Source organism: Coffea arabica, chromosome 4c, assembly GCF_036785885.1.
Source record: "Coffea arabica cultivar ET-39 chromosome 4c, Coffea Arabica ET-39 HiFi, whole genome shotgun sequence".
NCBI classification, from domain to species: domain Eukaryota; kingdom Viridiplantae; phylum Streptophyta; class Magnoliopsida; order Gentianales; family Rubiaceae; genus Coffea; species Coffea arabica.
In genome coordinates this window covers 4,499,524-4,518,644 of record NC_092316.1, presented here as the reverse complement: position 1 = coordinate 4,518,644, position 19,121 = coordinate 4,499,524, and the positions used below count along the sequence as shown (strand labels likewise).

The 19,121-nt window shown below is 34.4% G+C and overlaps 3 protein-coding genes across 6 annotated transcripts; all 3 read right to left on the bottom strand.

The window, feature by feature from the left end:
• Positions 1-8,208: 8,208 nt before the first annotated feature.
• LOC113740032 (uncharacterized protein At4g14100-like) lies at positions 8,209-9,737 on the bottom strand. The gene is made up of 2 exons (XM_027267520.2): positions 9,038-9,737; positions 8,209-8,616 (listed from the first exon to the last, which is right to left on the bottom strand). Exons 1-2 carry the CDS (start codon positions 9,525-9,527, stop codon positions 8,438-8,440), a joined length of 669 nt encoding a protein of 222 aa, XP_027123321.1. The 5' UTR covers positions 9,528-9,737; the 3' UTR covers positions 8,209-8,437.
• Positions 9,738-10,186: 449 nt separating this feature from the next.
• Positions 10,187-13,225, bottom strand: LOC113740033 (succinate dehydrogenase assembly factor 2, mitochondrial-like). Of its 4 annotated transcripts, none has more exons than XM_027267522.2 (7): positions 12,835-13,225; positions 12,671-12,753; positions 11,674-11,791; positions 11,496-11,591; positions 11,262-11,388; positions 10,650-10,718; positions 10,187-10,563 (listed from the first exon to the last, which is right to left on the bottom strand). In XM_027267522.2, exons 3-7 carry the CDS (start codon positions 11,778-11,780, stop codon positions 10,417-10,419), a joined length of 546 nt encoding a protein of 181 aa, XP_027123323.1. In that variant the 5' UTR covers positions 11,781-11,791; positions 12,671-12,753; positions 12,835-13,225; the 3' UTR covers positions 10,187-10,416. The 4 variants fall into 4 exon arrangements, with proteins under 4 accessions (XP_027123323.1, XP_027123322.1, XP_071901723.1 ...); XM_027267521.2 differs by having other exon boundaries at positions 12,671-12,719; positions 12,835-12,976; XM_072045622.1 differs by having other exon boundaries at positions 11,262-11,376; positions 12,671-12,719; positions 12,835-12,976.
• A 694-nt stretch (positions 13,226-13,919) lies between these two features.
• Positions 13,920-17,832, bottom strand: LOC113738564 (uncharacterized). The gene is made up of 4 exons (XM_027265803.2): positions 17,527-17,832; positions 16,036-16,294; positions 15,609-15,803; positions 13,920-14,790 (listed from the first exon to the last, which is right to left on the bottom strand). Exons 1-4 carry the CDS (start codon positions 17,619-17,621, stop codon positions 14,395-14,397), a joined length of 945 nt encoding a protein of 314 aa, XP_027121604.1. The 5' UTR covers positions 17,622-17,832; the 3' UTR covers positions 13,920-14,394.
• Positions 17,833-19,121: the final 1,289 nt, after the last annotated feature.

Below are 19,121 nucleotides of genomic sequence, written 5' to 3'. Positions count from 1 at the left end.
TAATGTTCTTGTTCAGAGTACTAATAATGTTATGTACATGAACATATTCAATTTTTTATGCTAAACTTTTTTTTAAAATTTTTATTAAATAGAGTTATGAGATATATGCAATAAACGATAGAGAGAAAAATAAGAGAACAAATAGGGGGTGGTCTTTTTTCTTTACTTATATACTTATACATTAGTAATACTTTAAATTTTTTTCCAATCATAGGATAATGGTTGTTTAGAAGTTTAATCAAAAAAAAAAAATTTATGTTATATCTGGACAATAACTTGAATAAGCAAACTATTGGCACTGTATTTTCAAAATTGAAATCTCCAATCATAATTTTGGATTTTGCAACATCTGATTTATCAAAATCAAAATTTATAATTAGCTCATATAATCAAAATCTCCTTGCATAATTTTAGATTTTGCAAAATTTGATTATTCAAAATTAAAACTTATAATTAGCTAACATAATCAAGCCTTGGCCTAATTAAGTCACGTACTATATTTTTTAATTTTGAAATCTCAAATCATAATTTTAGATTTTGCAAAATTCGATTATTAAAAATCAAAATTTATAATTAGCTTACGTAATAAAGCCTTCTATCAATCAAAATTTACTATTAACTAAAATAATCAATCGAAAACAAGCCCTCTATCAATCAATCGAGCTCTTTTCTTATCTTTAACACATTGCTGTTGAGCATTTATCGCACTTTTTTGGTCCAACTCTTTGGTTAAAAATAAAGAAAAAGAAAGCGTGGTCATCATCATTATGCGCAGCATAGATCCAAACAACGCATTCAGAATCAATCAGCAGCAGTTTCTTCCGTCTTGTCCCTTCTGTCATCTATGGCTACCCTGTGGATCCTGCTGCCCCCTACAACTACTAAAGTAAATCCAATGGGAAAGTAACTAACACCAACTTAATTATGACATGCTAACAAATAGAACTATAAATAGCTAGTTTGGTTTAAGACTGTGAAGGTCCCTGCCACGAAGAATTCTTCCTTTGTCTGTTTTACTTCATTGCTTTTTTGCTGGGTTTATTTCCTACAGATCCTGCACTTTTTATTGTTGTTGTTATTATTTTTTTCTTTTCTCATACTCGGAGAATGAGCTCCGGCGATGCAGAAGTTGGACACCCACAGCCGCGGGATAATCAGCGCATATATTACCTGGCCGTGGACGTTCGACCGGTAAATTTTCCGATAGCTAGGACCGTCGTGCAGCGCCCACCTCGTGGCAACGACAACCAGGTGGTGCATGACCATAACCCTGACCCTGGCTGCCCTCTTACGGTAAAGATAATGGCGCGCCTCGTTTTGCTAGCATTGATTGTACTTTCCTTGTGGTTGCTGATTGCTTTTAATTTGAAACCATTTACCAAACATCTCTGAATATATGCATTCAATGTTACGTGCCAAGTCAGCAGTATTACTAAGTGGAACTACGTAGTTTTACATTAAACAAGAAAATGAACAAATATAATGAACAGAGGATCTCGTTTACTTAACACAATCGTCTGTGTTATATGTTGGCGACGGAAAATAATTTATATATTGACTCCACTTTTCATGTCCTAAAATTTCCTATTTTTTCTACATTATATAAAATGAATAAGTTGGAAGGGGATAAATTCACACCCCTCCATTCTAAATCCATATTTTTAATACATTATATAAAATAAACTTCTTCAAATTTTCTTTGCCAATTTTCTAATCTTTCTTTGCAAGAAAGTTGCACTCTGAGGTTGCTTTGACCTGCATTGGAATAGAAAATGGCTTTTTTTTGGAGGCATTTTATCAATCTGGGAAGCAATAAAACAATGAAGCCTGTTTTGTATCTAAAATCCTACCATAGCTGAATAAGTGAAGCTAAAGTGCCGCTTAGACTAAGTGATAACAAAAGGAAAGAGCAAGCTCTTTCATGTTCCCTAGATAAAGAATTCCGAAGAATGTGACGTCATACACTGATCAACTAACCGAGTTATTTTCTCCAATGAATCATAATCTCATCTAGGCATGTTAATGGGTAGACCCTACCCAGACCCAATATATTTGGGTGGAGTTTGAATTTAATTTCTCAAATCCAGACTCTACACAAACCTAGACCCTGTGAGAGAGTCGTGGGTCTGGGTAGGGTCTAGTTTTCTACAATTCATATCCAAATTTAGATCCATACCAGATCTTACCCAGACTCATATATATTTAATTAAATAATATATATTAGTAAATTTATAAAATAATATAATATTTTATGGCTATTAGATCGAATATAGTAAGATTTTATGGCATCAGAATCTGCATTTAGTGTTGATAGTTAGATGATTGATGAAACTCGTGCCAAATTATTTCTAGATATGGTTGAAACATTAGTGATTACTAATGATTGAATTGAATAAAAAAAATGAGTAGGTGTTTATAAATTTTCCTATTCTATTATTCATTTGCTATCGGTCCTTAGTTAAATGACTTTTATCTCATTCACTATTTTAGTACTGGATTGCGAGACATTTACCAACATTAAGGTTTAAATAAGAAAAGAGATACAAAATTACATTTCTTTAATAAAACTAAATATTTATTTATGTTATGGTTGTTTTCTTTTTTAAAAATTAATCTTAGTTGTCATTGTAATTGGTACAAACTTTTTCAAGAAAAGGAGAAAAGATAAAGGCAAACAAATAAAATATTGGATGTGGATGCAGTTGAATCTTTAAAAATACATAGAAGTAGTCAATAGTAATTCTTTCTTTGATTTCACAATATTGCATTCAACTTGTTGAATGTTAATTTTATTACTTGAAAACAAAAATTAGATGGTATTTATATTATTTATGAACTCTATATATTTTAATTACATTTTTACTTTAGTATGTTCAGAAAATACCCATGGATACCCATTGGATACCCAGATCCATAAGGGTTTGGATATGGGCTTACTTTTTCAGACCCAAAAGAGTCTGGACCTGGGTTTGGGTCTAACTAAATTAAATGAGTTTGGATCTGGATCAAAGGAATCCAACCCAAACCGTACCCATTGACATGCCTAATCTCATCTAATGTAATTTTTGTTTTCAGTACATAAAACTGGATCAATAGTGATTTTTCACTTATTCCCCTTGATAATTCAAACCTATGAATTGTCGATTACAGGTGAAACGTCTAACCAACTAGGTTACAATTTTATTATCATATTTAATGTAACGTATATGCTAGTTGGGATGCAACTACAAAGGTTTTTTTTTTTTTTGGGGTACCAAACTTGCTCTAAGAAACCACTTAATCCTTGTGCCTTCATCCATGTTGTTATTTTCGAAAAGTACTAAATAGCCAGGATAATTTTTGGGTACAAATTAAGTTTCTTTTCTACTATGCCCAAACCCAAAAAAAAAAAAAATTTCTTATTAACCACGAATCAAGTTAGCTTCTTACATTGATCTTTGGTGGTTTTTTTTTCCTTTTATACTTTGGGTTCATCTAGTGTAAGTAGTTCTCTTGTTTGCTTCGCGTATTGAACATGTTTCGCCTCCTAATTCGGAAAGGATCACTTTCTAATTTCAAGTTGACTATAAGTAGTCTTAATTTCACAATATGTATTTGTATAGCTTATTGTCATGAAATTATTGAGCACAAAATACTTTGATTCATAGTCAAAAACACACTCGTGACTCAAAAACACAACAACGATGATTGCTGAACAATGTTGAAAAGTTTAGTTGCTTTCTCTTTTCTAGTAATCTTTCGTTTCCTCCCGTCTTAAAATTTGATGCCAAAAATATTAACCTCCCAATGAAGAAGAACGAGTTGGGCATTGCCACATTCATATAAAAAGTTTTGGCTGCATTTTTTTTTTTTTTTTGGTTTTTTGCTTGGACTAGGAATAAAACAGTTAGAATAACAAGTTTTTATGACATTACAGGTTGCAAACATGATACTTCTTAATCAGTGGAGAGTGCAAGTGCAGTAAAATTTTGATAAACAAATCTCATGGGGTATATATCCAACTATGTCTTTTGCAAATAATTAGTGATGGACAATATTCCAATTTATTGAGGCCACTTTTCACGTCCTAATATTCCTATTTGTTTAACATTATATAAAAGAGCTAATAAAAACATCTCCATGGGTTTCCAAAATATGAGGCCAAAAATAAGCGCATTTTATCCAATTCAAATAATCACGAACAAAAGTAGAGGTGCATAAACACAACAAGTGGAGCGGATAAATTATTTCCCTTATAATTTGCTAGGTATGTTGATGATGCAAAAACTTTTGAAATTTTTCAATATGGCTGAATATTTTGATTTGCAACTATTATTTGGAGTGATTGATGAAAAAGAAATGGTTATTGAGAGTATAAAGAACTTGAGACATAAATAAATAAATTAGCCTCAACTCCTTATTCATAAATTTTACATAATAAAACATGGAAAATTGTTCAAAACATCCTTTACATTTTGTAAACTGACTTTTTTCATCATTCACTTTTAAAAGTATAATTTTACGTCCCTTATAAATTCACATTAGTTAAATTTGATCCTTACCTAGGTTTTCGACTAATTTTTTTTTATCGGAATCTATCACGTTCCTTGCATGTGATCATTTTTAAAAAGCAAAAATGTCAAATCAAATTTTACATAACCCAATCCATAATCCCTCCCATTTTACAAAATGAATTTTTTCGTCCCTCACATTTCACAAAATGAATTTTTCTATTTCTCATATTTTACAAAATGAATTTTTTTATCCCTCATTGATCATGTGTCCGAATAGTTTTTTTTAAACCTATGTATATATTTATTTAATTTCATCTAAATAATATGAATATCATGTAATATATCTCTATTTGATTTCTCCTTAATGTAATGTTCAGGTAAAATCAAATAGATATATACATGAGTTTAAAAAAAAATTGTTAGTTTTGAACTCATGTTTATTTCTTTTTACTCGAAAATTGAAAACAAAGAAGACATTTAATCCTAAACATTATTGAGTATTTATATCGAATTAAATTTGGACAGAAAAATAAACAAAGGAAAAGTATGATAAAAGGAAGTGATTGGCACTTTGAAATCTTAAAACAATTACAATACAAATAATTCAACAGTTGGTCTTAAAAGTGTTGAGTAGAAATTTCAGATTTAAATTGCAATTTGTTATCATGACTATAGAATTCGAATTAGAACCCACTAATTAGATGATCTTATTGTACAACTCAATAAATGAATTATTACCACAAGAGAAAAGGCCACAAAGTCACAAACATTGAATAGGTTCGCATGGTAAAACGAAATAGATATATACATGAGTTTAAAACAAATTTGTTAGTTTTAAACTTATGTATATATCTATTGAATAGTATGTGTACAACTACAATTAGTCTAATTAGGTGAAATTAAATAGAAATATATTATATGTTATGCGTACTATTCAGGTAAAATCAAATAGATATATACATAGGTTAAAAAAAAATATTCATGTACATGGTCAATGAGGAATAAAAAAATTCATTTTGTGAAATGTGAGGGACTATGAATCGGATTATGTAAAATTTAATTTGATAATTTTACCTCTAAAAATAATCACATGCAAGGTAAGTGGTGAATTCTAACAAAAAACTAGTTGAAAATCTAGATATGGACCAAATTTGACTAATGTGAATTTGTAAAGTACATAAAATTACACTTTTAAAAGTAAGGAACGAAAAAGTCATTTTATAAAATGTGAAGGACATTTTGAATGATTTTCCCGACATGATTATACTAGTTGATCAATTAATTATAACAATTAAGGTGTGCATGTCAATACGGGTATGGGCCCGAAGTACACAAAATCAACCCCCTACCTCAACCCATATTATTTTATACGGTGTGCATTAAGATGTTAGATGGATACCAATGAAAAACACAATAATGAATTTGGATTGGATTTGACTAATCCCAACAATTTGACATGCGTAGACTTAAATTCGATTAAATCCATTTGCGTTTCTACGATTACCAATGGGAGATAATTTACGCGTTGACTCCACGTTTGATATAATTTCTTCTTGATTTTCTATTTTGTGAAAGAACCTAGTAAAAGATTGACCCACCAGTTGCCAAAATATGAGGCATAGGAAAAGGGATTTTCATCATTTTATAGGATCGATCTTTACCCATTAATTTCTTTGGGTCGACTTAGAACTCTATCTCACATCAATCTGTATTGCTAGAGAACCAAGCATATCTTTGGGTCGACAGAGAATCATGAGAAAAATTGTGTATATAGGGAATACAATATCTATTTATACATAAAAATATTTGCTATTATACTAAGTAAATCTCCTATAATTATGCTAAACAAATCTACTATAATCATGTTATGAATATGCTAGACAAATCTCCTATAATCATGCTAACAGTCCAATTGCCAAGTGCAAACATACTCAGTCAAGATGAGTTCTTCTGCACCATCTAAACATGGCTTCCGACAGGTTGTGGTTCCCATAGTTGATAATCGACAATTCATGGGTGCCGATCCCAAGAATCCCCATGCGGTAGAAGCTGTGCTGTTGTTTCGTCTAATGCAACTGAAGATGGGATGCTGCTGCTCGGAGGATCAAAACAATGTCTGATGGCGGGCTATCTTGAGATCCATACATACATGTATTAACTAACTATGGAGTCGCCTATTCTATTTACATTTTGTATTTTGGCTTTTAACGGAGAATCTGATTTTTGATGATTGTTCAAGTAGATGAGGGATACCTGATTTGCAGTTTCTGGATGTGATTCGCAAGTCAGTTTAGTCATTAGCCTTTGGTTTTTCGCAGTGGTCTATTGTTCTCGTAATACATTCGCACTTATCTAACTATGGTTTTTTCTTTCTTTTTTCCCCCTTAATAACACGATGAAGTATGTATGGCTACCATTGTGTAATATAAGATAAGGGTCCCATCTTTTGTTATCCTCTGTCTAATGATAAAGAGATTTGAGCTACAATCTTGTTTATAATCTGTTTCAACTTATCCCTTCTTTTTTTTCCACCCACAATCATCTGGTCTCCTCAGTCTTTATCTCTTTCCTTTCTGGTGCTTAATTTCTATGTACATGAGCATTGCAGCTTAATTTCTGTGGTCCGGTCCGGTCCGGTTTTCAAAACAGCCGACTGCAAAATGAGAATCTGTTGAAAGGGTCGACCAAAATTGTTCTGGATTTGATAGCAACTAGCAATCAAGAAAAAACAGCCGACTGCAGAGATAAAAGTGAAGAGGAACCGAGAAGCGAATAAAATTGTTTGGAGAAAGAGCGCTTTCTAGTGTGAAAATTAAGTAGGAAGGATCATGTATTAATACTAAATTCCGGGTCTTATATGCAAACCTGAAAGAGATAGTTAAGTAGTGGTCCTATGGTGGAAGAGAGCCATCAAAATTTGGGGCTTTTCGTAAAAATTATTGGAGGCTGCAAGGTACTTAGTTAGGAGCTTCCGGACGTAAATACTTTTGGACCGGCTAACACTTGGAAATACTTATTGGACCGGCTCACAATTGGGTAGACCCGATCTTCAAATACCTAATAATGATTCAAATTGTGCCACACCACCGTCTTGTCAAATAGTGTGGCGCAACCTGAATCATTGGATTTACAAAGATCAAGTTTTGGCCTATTAGACCTAAACTTGGGTAATATTACGACCTCCCAATGGTTCAATTTTTTCCTTGGGTAATATTTATTATGTCTTCAAATACGACCTCCCAATGGCAAGGCATCAATTTCCTCCTTATTCACACCACATGCACACGACAGTTACGAAAATACATTCACCAATATATTATAGACACAGGTAAATTCAGAGACACTGACGGATGTAATGTAATGTAATAAGCTTGAAATTTTCAGAAATCACTTTTTCTGCCCCCCCATTAACATGTATAACACGTTACATGAATCTTGACTATTCTTGTAATTTGGTGAAAGAAGTAAACAAAAAATAAAAAGGGTACCATATTTCTAAAATTTAAACACCACTTTCAAGTCTTTAAACTTTCCAGTTGCAAACAAACTTCCATTTGACCCACAGCTTGGACGTGGGTTGGTGACTGAGATGAAGTTTCTCCATCGGATTATGCAACGCAGATTCAGCAAGGATGTGGTTTGCATGTTTTATGCTAATGCTGCAGAGGGGGCTATGCTATTGCCAGGAGGGCCAACTCAGTGTGCAACTACATAATAAAGAAAAACTGGTAACACAATTTCTATACTTATTTTTGCTTTCCCTGTCCTGGAATTTGATTCCAGAATTGCTAAGTTTCATTTCACTTCCAAGTCTTTGGTTTGCTTGCGATGAAGAAATGTTTACTAGTTTGATAACCAGAAAGGGAAAACGGAAATACCCGAGAAGAAAGGACTGAAAATCATCCAGCTTCATCGATAATTACTTGCAATAAAAAGACATTAATTCACATACTCATAAGTTTTCCTCCCTTCATCAGACTTGCACGAGAAACAGGACCGCCCAAAGTATCAAGCACAGGTTTTGTTTCCTCCACGGCCTCCGTAAAGCAGTATACAGGAGCTTGCCACTCGGGGTCTTCAAGGACACTACCAACCTCAAATGTCATCACATGTGCTACCATTCCTACAGCAATTTCGACCACCACACATATAACAACTATATAAAACAAAAAGGGTGCAAAAGTCCAAGATGTTGAGACACCTTTAAACTGGAGCAACAGATGCTTGTGTATAAACCTTTCTAATTTTCGCTAATATTTACATTAATTCCACGCGGCTACATTAAATGCTTGTGCATTCCTAGAATAATGAATGATCATGCGCACATTACGAGCATCTGAAGCATCAATCTCCCCAAAACCAGGTCCACACGAGTTTACCCTTTTGGGGGGGGTGGTGGAACCCAAGGGAAGAAATGCAACAGTTTTTCAAGGTTAGAAATATGACCGTCACCAATTCAGATTTTATGCAAAGCTAGACTAATAATAACACATCTTACAAGCTTCATTGATACAGAATTAAGAAGAATAACAAAAGTCATTTACCTGTGAAGAAAGCCCAATAAACAGGTCTTTTGGTGGCCACATCCTCATAGTACCAAATGAAATCAACCTTCTCCCACACATTACAGAGAAAACCGTCCATGTATTTCTGACCAAGATATGTTGCACCATCGAGCCAATTTGGTCTTAGAATTCCCACTGGGAAATGCAATACTCTGCATTCTTTGTTGGAGTCCAAGGTGTAAATGTAAGAGGTGCCATTGTCCCATTCCAAATCATAAAGAAGCTTTCCCAGCTGGTACTGAATGATGTTGAAGTTTCTGCCTCCTGGCCAGTCATACCACAGGTCAACCTTTTGTAGAGATCCCTCACTGTTATTCACGAAAAGAATTGAGTGGAATTGTTCTGGCCATGGGACTGGAATTGGGTCTGTAGATTCTGAGGCAATCAAGGAAAAGCAGAGGGAGGATTCAGAGAGAAGAGTGGTCAAGAAGTAGTAGAAGATGAACTTGTTAGGAGAGAGCTTAGGCATTTTCTTCCCCCCCTTCTCTTTCTCAGATGTCAGTTTTCTACTGAACTTCAAAGACTCCGTAGACTGGAATGTGCAACGGTCACGGTCCTCAGGGAGAGTAGGAAAAGGAAGAGGTGAGAAAGGGGCTTTAATGTTGATAAGGTTTTTCACACAAATGAGAGATTTGTCTTGTGTAAATAATTCGCCTGCGTTCTTTTATGTGGGCCGCATAACATAAGGTAGTCAGTCAGTCGGTAGATATATTTCGGTTTGTCCATTTTTTGACAGACACTACTGTTTGCCCGCATCCTCTGCGTTCTTCGTTTAATGCAGCAAAAGAAACATGGGATTCCTAGTGCCTTGCGAGCTTAATTATGCTATCAATGATTTCTTTTACAAAAGTAGAAATGGGAATTTTAGTAAATTATCAGTTATTTATGCTTAAGCATCAATGGCTTCCCTGACAAAAGTCGGGATGGACGCATACCGATGTTTCAACTTGCCCGCTTCCGCGACGTCCAAACTCTTTTTTCTTGCTCCAAAGTGGCTCTGCATCGCAGCAGTGTTGGGTAGGTAACTTGAGAAAATTCTCCCGTCACTCGTGTAAAAGTCAGTAAAACTTTTCAATGGAACCAGTGGCTAACTTGTTTGACACCCACAATACAAATTGCTGCATCATGTAGAAGACGATAAAGGCATAGCTTGTCATGGAATGCTATTACGTTTTGTACTTGTTACAGCGTGTGTTTCAAATCTAATACAGTCTCCCTCATGCACAGCCTTATCACAAAGTAAAAAACACAGTACTAATAACATGATTTATTTTAGGTAAATATATTCTAGTGTCGCTCTATGCTACAGCCGGCATGACAGAGAACGGCAACAGCTGGCCCTTCAGGATCAAATATCGTTACTGATTCCCCACCGCTGGGCCATCACGTCCTTTCTTGAAATCATCCCACCCCCTCACCCATGGCTGCCCAGGAGTTGCTCTCGTCTCTGGAGAAGCATGGCTGTTCAGATTGTTCACTACCCTTTTCTGCACATCAGCAAAAACCTGCAACCACAGTTTTAGGGCGTCAGAGTGCAATAAATGGCATTAAAGAATAAAACCAAAACAAACAACTTTCAGTTTTAACTCACAGGATTCATTCTTACTGCCTCTGGAGGTTGCCCCTGACCAGTCAACCACTTCCATAAGTCCGGATTTTCCTGCCAATACATATGGAAACAACAATGAAGAGGGGAGCATAGTCAACTAAATCAAGTCAAAGTGGCTATCCAAAACCATAAAAAAAAAAAATATATATATATATAGTATTAATTTGAGCCAGACGAATCAATTATCAGTGCTTTGTTTGTCAGAGACCAGAAGCTCAAGAAAGATGAGCACGTAATTAAAATGGCAGAAACTGTAAATCCTGGGCCAGGTCAGACATTACGTGTCTCATAAGACGGAAACCTAAACTGACGTGTGCTATCATGCATACCATATACGCTGAGCAACATTTGCGATATCCTAGAATGAAACAGCCAAGTCATCCAGTGGTAGGATGAACATTTCAGACGAGTCAAACCAATAAGATATCCAGACCAACAAAATGCCACCTTATAACAAACATGAAAACTAGAAGACGAGGCTTAATACAACTTAATTTCAATCAAATGGTGAAGGGCCTGTAAAGTTCCAATCATTTGAGGAAAAGTGAGATTGAACGGTTGAGAAGCAGAAAAGTCAAGGACAAACGAAGATACCAAGTCAAGGACATGAACAAGGGCTTTAATTCCATTTTCATCCATAGAATGAATATGATCTTCAACCCATCTCCCCAGAATCAAATCCAGCTCCAGGAACCCTCTTTGTCTGCTCCTGTAGAGCAGCCTAAAATTTAGCAAAGAGTATCAGTGAAGCTGGACTACACAAAAGAAAAATCAAATGGTAAAAAGGACAAAATAAACAAAAGGTATAATCAATACACAACAGAATACCTATTAAACAACCGCCTCTTGCTTTCTTCATTGGAAAGATCAATATTCAGTGCCTGATTTGAAGAATAAAAACATGGCAATGAACCAAGAATTGGCCTAAAAGAGCAGAAACAAAAATGATCAAATAAAAAGTAAGCATATAGATATAGATAAAACAATATTGTATGAGGTCTCTAACCTGTAAATATTGTGAGAGGACATTGTGGAGGTGGCAATTGAGGTCTGATTCGAGGAATTAAGAATGCGAGGAATGGTGAAAAGAAGAGCCCTTCTCAAATTTGCCATCTTGGTAAAGGCTGCATATTGGCATGTCCAATTTTCAGAACTAAATTAGAAATCAGATGCTATATCAAGTTATTGTATGATTTAAAAACGACACCCACTAACTCCCATCATTTGGCAAATAGTACTTCTAGTTGCACATTTCCTTGTAAGGGTCACAATAGACTGCTGATCTTGAGAACCCTAGAGAACTGGAATTACATGCAACAACTACCATTTCTAAATCTACATCTAACCTAATCTGCATTTTTGTTTCACTCAATTCTGGATTAGAGTTGCATCAAACCAAATATCATCATATAGCACTATCATTTACATTATTAAAAAGCGTTCCTTTCTAAACTCCTTTCACATACAAGCTGCAAATTTGCTTCCAAACCTACTGCAGCTAAAAGGAGCCTATATGAAGTATCCTTTTCCTTCCCATTCAGTATAGTAGATTTACACAATAAACGCATCTAAGCTCAAATTCGCAATAAACAACTATGACAAATTACAAAGATAAAATTATCCCCTCTACAGCATTTTCCTTCTAGGCTATTGTAAATGAATGCTACCAGAAGCCCAAAATTAATATGTAAATCACAACATCAAAATGAACTGAAAAAGAAAAACTTGTACAGTAAAGATCATTGCTTTACTATCAAGAATAGAAACCAATCCTAGCAAAACTCAAAATTTAATAAGGAGAGAGAGAGAGAGAGTGTGTGTGTGTGTGTGTGTGTGGAAAATACAACAAAATGGACAGAACAATCATATCAGTTTAGAACCTCCAACTCCGGCAGGATTCTAAAACTCATCGCGATATTCAAAAATTCAACCGGTAAAATCAAGACATGGATGGTGGTTGATGGAAAGAGGGAACAAAACCGTAATTTCTGGTATGAAATTACCTCAGACGACGCGACTTTGAAAATGTTGGAATGCTTGGGGTTCCTAAATCTTCATCCCAAAAAAAAAGTTCAATGACAAAAAGCTTCAAAAAAAGGGTCAGAAATATAATCTTAGGCCTAACAACCAACTACTAACCAAAAATTGGAAAGGAGTTTAAACTTACATCTTGGGCCTCCGTGTAGAACCTTCTGCTTGAGGTTCTAAAGCAAGAGAAGTCAGGGAGTGGATGATTAATTTCTGTAATTCTCTGAATCTGGAGGAAATTGAAATTGGGTTCTTACCTACTGCTCTTTTGAAGGATAAAGAATTCTAAGTTTTGGGATGCTATTAACGATCACCGACGGAAATTGGGATTTTTTTTTTGTTTTTATTTATTTTGCATCGTACATTTGGGTAAAGTGCGTATGCGGTGTTAGCGTGGCTTTGTAATGTCCAGTCCGCCTGGTTTCCCGGGAAAACGCGCAAATTCCTCTCGCAGCTCACTCAATTGCTCATTCGAGCTGAAGCTGTCAAACTTTAAATTAATGCATTCGACTCAAAAGTTTGTGAGCTTTGCAAAATTTTCACATACACATGTATATTTGATAGCGAAACTATAAAAATCTTTATTACTATTATTATTATAGAATTTGTGCTCGACTCAAGTTTAAATTCGTTTTATTTTCTTGAGTGAGTTCGAGCTCTTTAAAATTTTTTTAAGTGAGTTTGAATATAATATTCGTCAAATTCGAGCCGAGTCAAAATTGAATTCGATGTTATTGACTCGACTTATTGCTATCTCTGGTGATTATTATATTAAATTATTTTTTTAATCAAGAGTGTTTTTACAAGAATATATTGGTTCAAAGGGACATTAATTGTTAATGGATGTTAGTAAAAACTGTCTTGTTGGGATTGCTTGTTTCTGTCGGAAAATATTGTCGTTTTCCGTGATCACATTTCTCTATCACCTTTTTCCCTCATTTAAAATATTTTTTTCATGAAAAATGACGGAAAATGCAATCCAAACACATTGCTTTCTGTGGTGCATTCCTATGCCTGTTGAATGTAGATGATTTAACAGGAGAAGAAATGACAATAATGGGTAGTAAAAGTACAATGGTGATCTGTTGAGTAGATCAACTCAATGCATCACTTTTAACTCCAATTTTGCATGGCAATACTTTTTTTTTAAAATCAAATTTCCTTCCTCCTAATATACCAACCAAGAAATTACGCATAATTTAACTGTAACATGGTGAGCACATATTGTGTCACTGGACAAATATTCCAGAGGAATCATATTATTGTAACAGGCGAATAAAAAAAAATTCATAGTGAGGATACACTATTCGAACCTCGAGTATTTGCCATTGCATTTACTTGTTGAGCTGATTGGTTTCTAAAGCAAAACATGGGCAAAGGAAAAGAAACTTGCACAACTGAAAAGAAAACCTATTAGTGCTAGATTGAAATTGTCTTGCATTTCCTTCGGCTCTTGCCTCCATCCATCGCCATGTTGCCCGAGTTAGGTTGGTATGCGACCAAAAATCTCTATGACAGCCCGGTAGATTCTTTACTCCAACAGCTAGCTAAGTTGGAAACACTGCAGTTTCAAAGGCAAATCCTAGCACAAGTCTCTGAACGGATATACTTTCCTTCTGTTGTTTCTGGTTACGCCTGGTCTTGGCCAAACACAAAGTAGACTTTAACTCAAATTCAACAACAATAGTCAATCACAAGTTTAGAAATTGATTTCACGTCTCTCTGCAAAAAACTTGCCGCTTACAGACAGCTCAGGGAGTAGTGCAAGCCAAACTGCTGTATCAGCCCCATCTTCAGGAGGAATATGCCCAGCCCAGCCAGTCATGGCAGTCTTAACCCATCCTGGGCAATAGCAATTGATGTATATTTTATGACCCTCAGGCCGATCGGACAGAATTCTCGCCATTAGCCTTGTGTAGGCATTAACTGCTAGCTTTGACAACGAGTAGTCTGTATATACCTGCGGCCATCCGCCAGATTCCCAAGTACCATCTTTGACTTGTTCCAAAAATTTGTTCATAGTGCCATCAATTAATTCCTCAGACAACGAGCCCACATCTTCCAGTTGCGCTCTCAACGTAAGATTTCCAATTCTCTAGCAGAAAATAAGCAAACACTTGAATGTTTGATGCAGGAAAATGTATTTGTAAATTAGAAAATCAAGAATAATGTGACTAAAAAGAAGGTGATCTCATAGAATTCTCACACGATTTCTCAACTCAAAGGATATATTCCACAATCTCTTGTGGTTATTTACTGCTACCATGTGTAGGTATTTAACCACTTGATTGGTGGATTATCCAGAATTGCACAGATTGCCAAGGAACTCATATCAAGAAGCAGACTAAGCTGCTTGACTTGATAATGAATGAAATAGAGAACAGCAATCTTTTTTTTTTTCCCTTCCTGCAGGGGTTTTGGGGGCTGAAGTCAAATGGAAGGGAAACATAACTTTAGGCTACAGTAACAACAGAAAAACATTAAGAAATACATATTCTAACAAAAAACGCAAGTCAGAGATTATGTGAGAAGACACACAGAATGAAAAGGATTCCAATTTCCTATTTAAGTTTAGAACAGCAGAAAAAGAAGCACATATGCTTTGCCACTACTTGTGGAGGAATATACCTTCCAACAAGTATCACAATTATCATTGTGCATGCTACAGGTACCTCTGTTATTTTGGCCTTAAACATTACATTCATCAAAGCAAAACAAATAGATGTTTTTGGGACCAAAATCATTCCCTGGATCCCAAAGAGGTACGTACATAACCCAAATTTATTTATTACGGATAGCACAATTACCCAATCAAACAAGTTAACAGGTAAGAAACAAAAGTTCAAGACAGATTTCAGAAAACATGAATGCAATACAAATAGAAATACATGGAAGTATCAAAGTATTACTTACATTTCGTCGGCCGTTTAACCTTCCCAAACGTGAGGTGACACTAACAATACGAGCACCTGAAGCTGAAGGCCTAAGTAATGGAATCATAGCTTTAATCATGCTTTTGGTGCCAAAGTAGTTTGTCTCAATAACCTTTTCAGCATGTTCAACTGAGTTTTCTGACCCAATATTGATATTAATTCCTGCATTGTTTACCTACAAATTCACGTTAACAACTGAAAAGTAGCTTAGCTTCAATCAGAGAGGATATGACAACAGTAAGGTAGAGTGAGAACACTTTAATAGATAATCAGCCTTCTTCTTATCTATAATCCCTTATTTTCTTTTCTTCTTTCTCTTTTCTTTCCTCCCTTCGTCCTTGATGAAATTAATATGTCACATGCATCAATTTTAGCATAAGTACGTATTGAAATGGGTTCCATCATACCAGTATATCCAAGCCGCCATAATTTTGTTGTATCCATTCAGTAAATGTCTCAATTGATGAAGGATTCACTATGTCCAATTGATGAAAGACCACATTTAGACCCCCTTCTTGCAAGACCTTTGCTGCCTCTTCACCAACACCAGTCTCTCGTGATGTGAGAATGACGGTCAATCCATGCATTGCAAGTTGGTGTGCAATCTCAAAACCAATTCCCCGATTGGCACCCGTAACCACAGCAACAGTATCAGAAGACCACCATCTGAAATACCAACATTTACAGATCTTATGTTCAAAGCTTTTTTCTCTAAGAAATGTATTTTCCGATGTTGTAATTTGTCTATAGTTCCACACACACTCACGGAAGTTGTTGCAAGTGAGGAATAGGCCTAACTAGATAAATTATGCAAAAGGATAACTTAATAGATGACCTGATACTGTGATCAAGAAAAACATTTTTGTTCATTAAAACGTCACAAATTAATAGTGGCTTTATCCAGTGATAACATAGTAATGGAGTTAGTTTAGTGGAGTTCATGCACTTAATAAGTGAACTGAAATCTACTCCCAGATTCATGGTTAGGAAGTCTGTGTTTTTAACTACTTCAGAATTATCTAGCATTTGATTCTCTTTATTAAATTGTTCAAATTTACAAATAGTTTAACACTTCTCATGTACAAGTCAGATTCATAAGCAATGGACATGAGACATATCAATGAACAAACACTTTATCCATGGAAAATAGAAAGTATTAAATGAGTTAAACAGCTGCCTGTATATTCTAGCCATGTCTATAGCCAAAATGCGACCATGTAAAAACATAGTCAATGACATATGACTAACTTCATAATCTTTAAACATCCTTCCAGTTATGGACAGGAGATTAGCATACCTCTACTAATTCAAAAGAAAACTGGCATTTCATGCATACATAATTATTCAAGCCATAATTTAGAGGCTAAAATGGGTCAATCAAACTATGCTTTTAAGCGCCATAATTCCAGCATTAACCTTACTGCGTCTAAATACCGTGGCATTCATCCAACCCTACAAAAGTTCCCATTTGACACCCCAAATCCTCATTCAAACTGCATTATCCTAAAACCTCCCCAACCGCTCTTAATAAGATATGCATTAGATTGAAACAATGAGCTAATCAATTATAAATCTCAACCTAAAGAGAACGCACCGAGAACAACAGAAGATAAAAGGAAAGAGAAAATAGAATACCATGTTCAACCTGAATCCTAATGCTTTTGTAATGTATGAAATGCTGCAATATGCAATCAGCATGCATATCAGAAGGAGCCCATTATCGAAATCCAAGTAAATTTACATCCTCAATCAAGCAGATAAAGAAAATTAACCCGTTTTAGCTTGAACAGATTATGTAATTTCAAGGGCATACAGATTTACAACGATCAATTATTCAGGATTTCTAACAGATACATGAAAGCAGAAGAAATTGCTCCAAGAGTAACTAAAAGAATTACCTTTGATGATCGGAATAGGGAATGGTGCGGAGAAGAGAGATCTCTTGGCGCCTCATTTCTCTTTTCTCCCTTGCCCTTTCTTTTTTATCCATCATTGTAATTCTGGATTCAAGGCTCTGGGCTGTTGGGATTCGTTTGCTCTAGCTTTTCACTCAATTTTTCTTTCTTTAAATTTGTGTTTCTTTTCCTTTTCGTCTCAGATTTTCTTTTTTTTTTTTTTCCTTGGATTGAGATAGAAATGGAGGAGTGCATAAAAGAACAGAAGCTGCGGTTTTTGTTCCCGGCATATTGGGAGCAGACCCTTAGACTCCGCCTCTTTCTTAAACAGCCAACAACTGCCTCGTCATTCTCCTACTTGGTCAATCTTCATAATCTTTTGGGATAATTTCAGAAACGTCCCTTGAGGTTTTTAACAATTTCATTTAGCTCCCTCAAGGTTTTTAAAATTATACATACCTCCATAATTATTTAAAATGACAATACTACCCTTAAATATTTTAATAAAATTCCCTTGTTTGGTATGCTTATATTTAAAATGACTTTTAAAATTATTTTTTCATTCTTTGTCCTTCTTATTCCTTTTTATTTTAATTTTTTATCAATAAAACTGTAGAACTACTGCTATTATCTCTATTTTCTATTGTAACAAAATGTTGAACTAGTGATTTTTTGGATGAGTTAACTTTATACATAATCTAATGTTTTTTGTTAATCTTTTTTTTATTTTTTGGTATTAAAATTAACAATAAATAAAAAAATAGCCCAAAATCACTATTAAATTATAATAATTTCACTACTCACAAAATTCAACTTTAAATCCATTATTTTGACTTTTTCTTTTCTTTTTTTTTTAAATCTAAAGCCATAATAATACTATCAAAATTATCCTATCATAGTGATAATTTTATTATTATTACAGTTGTTTATCAAATAATAGGTATGGACATGAAAATTTTGACACATTTTCCTTATAATTATCTAGATAATCTTATAATTGTATAGGGAAGTAAATTAAAAACTCACTACACAAGGGCATTTTTGGATATTCTTTTAAAAAATTTGACTAAGTCAATATTATTTTAAAATTTTACTACTAAAGCTATTAAATCAAGAGAGGTAGGTGTAATTTTTTAAATTTTTAGGGGAGCTCAGTGAAATTGTCAAAAATCTTATGGGAGGTTTCTGAAATTATTCCTAATCTTTTTGTTCTATAGACTTCTAGCCTTATAGGGCTCTTCTTTTTTTTTTGGATAAAATAAAATTTCTTGAGGCCCTTTGATAACGAAATTTAGTGTGACATTGAATTGATTAAGCACCACTGCTTTGTATACAAACATTCAAGTAAAACTCTACTTACTAATTTGTTGAAACTAGCATTTTGACCCGTGCTGTGCACGGACTTATTTTTTAGTTCAAAATAATAATACATTTTTATATATTGTAATATAGGATAAAATATATGACAAAGGCTAAAAAATTATACTAAATTTATAATATATATTACAGTTTATAACCATATATCAATATTTATAATATAAATAACATAAATTAGGACTGATTTATTTTCCACGATTTTAGAAAAAAAAATTCTCCTA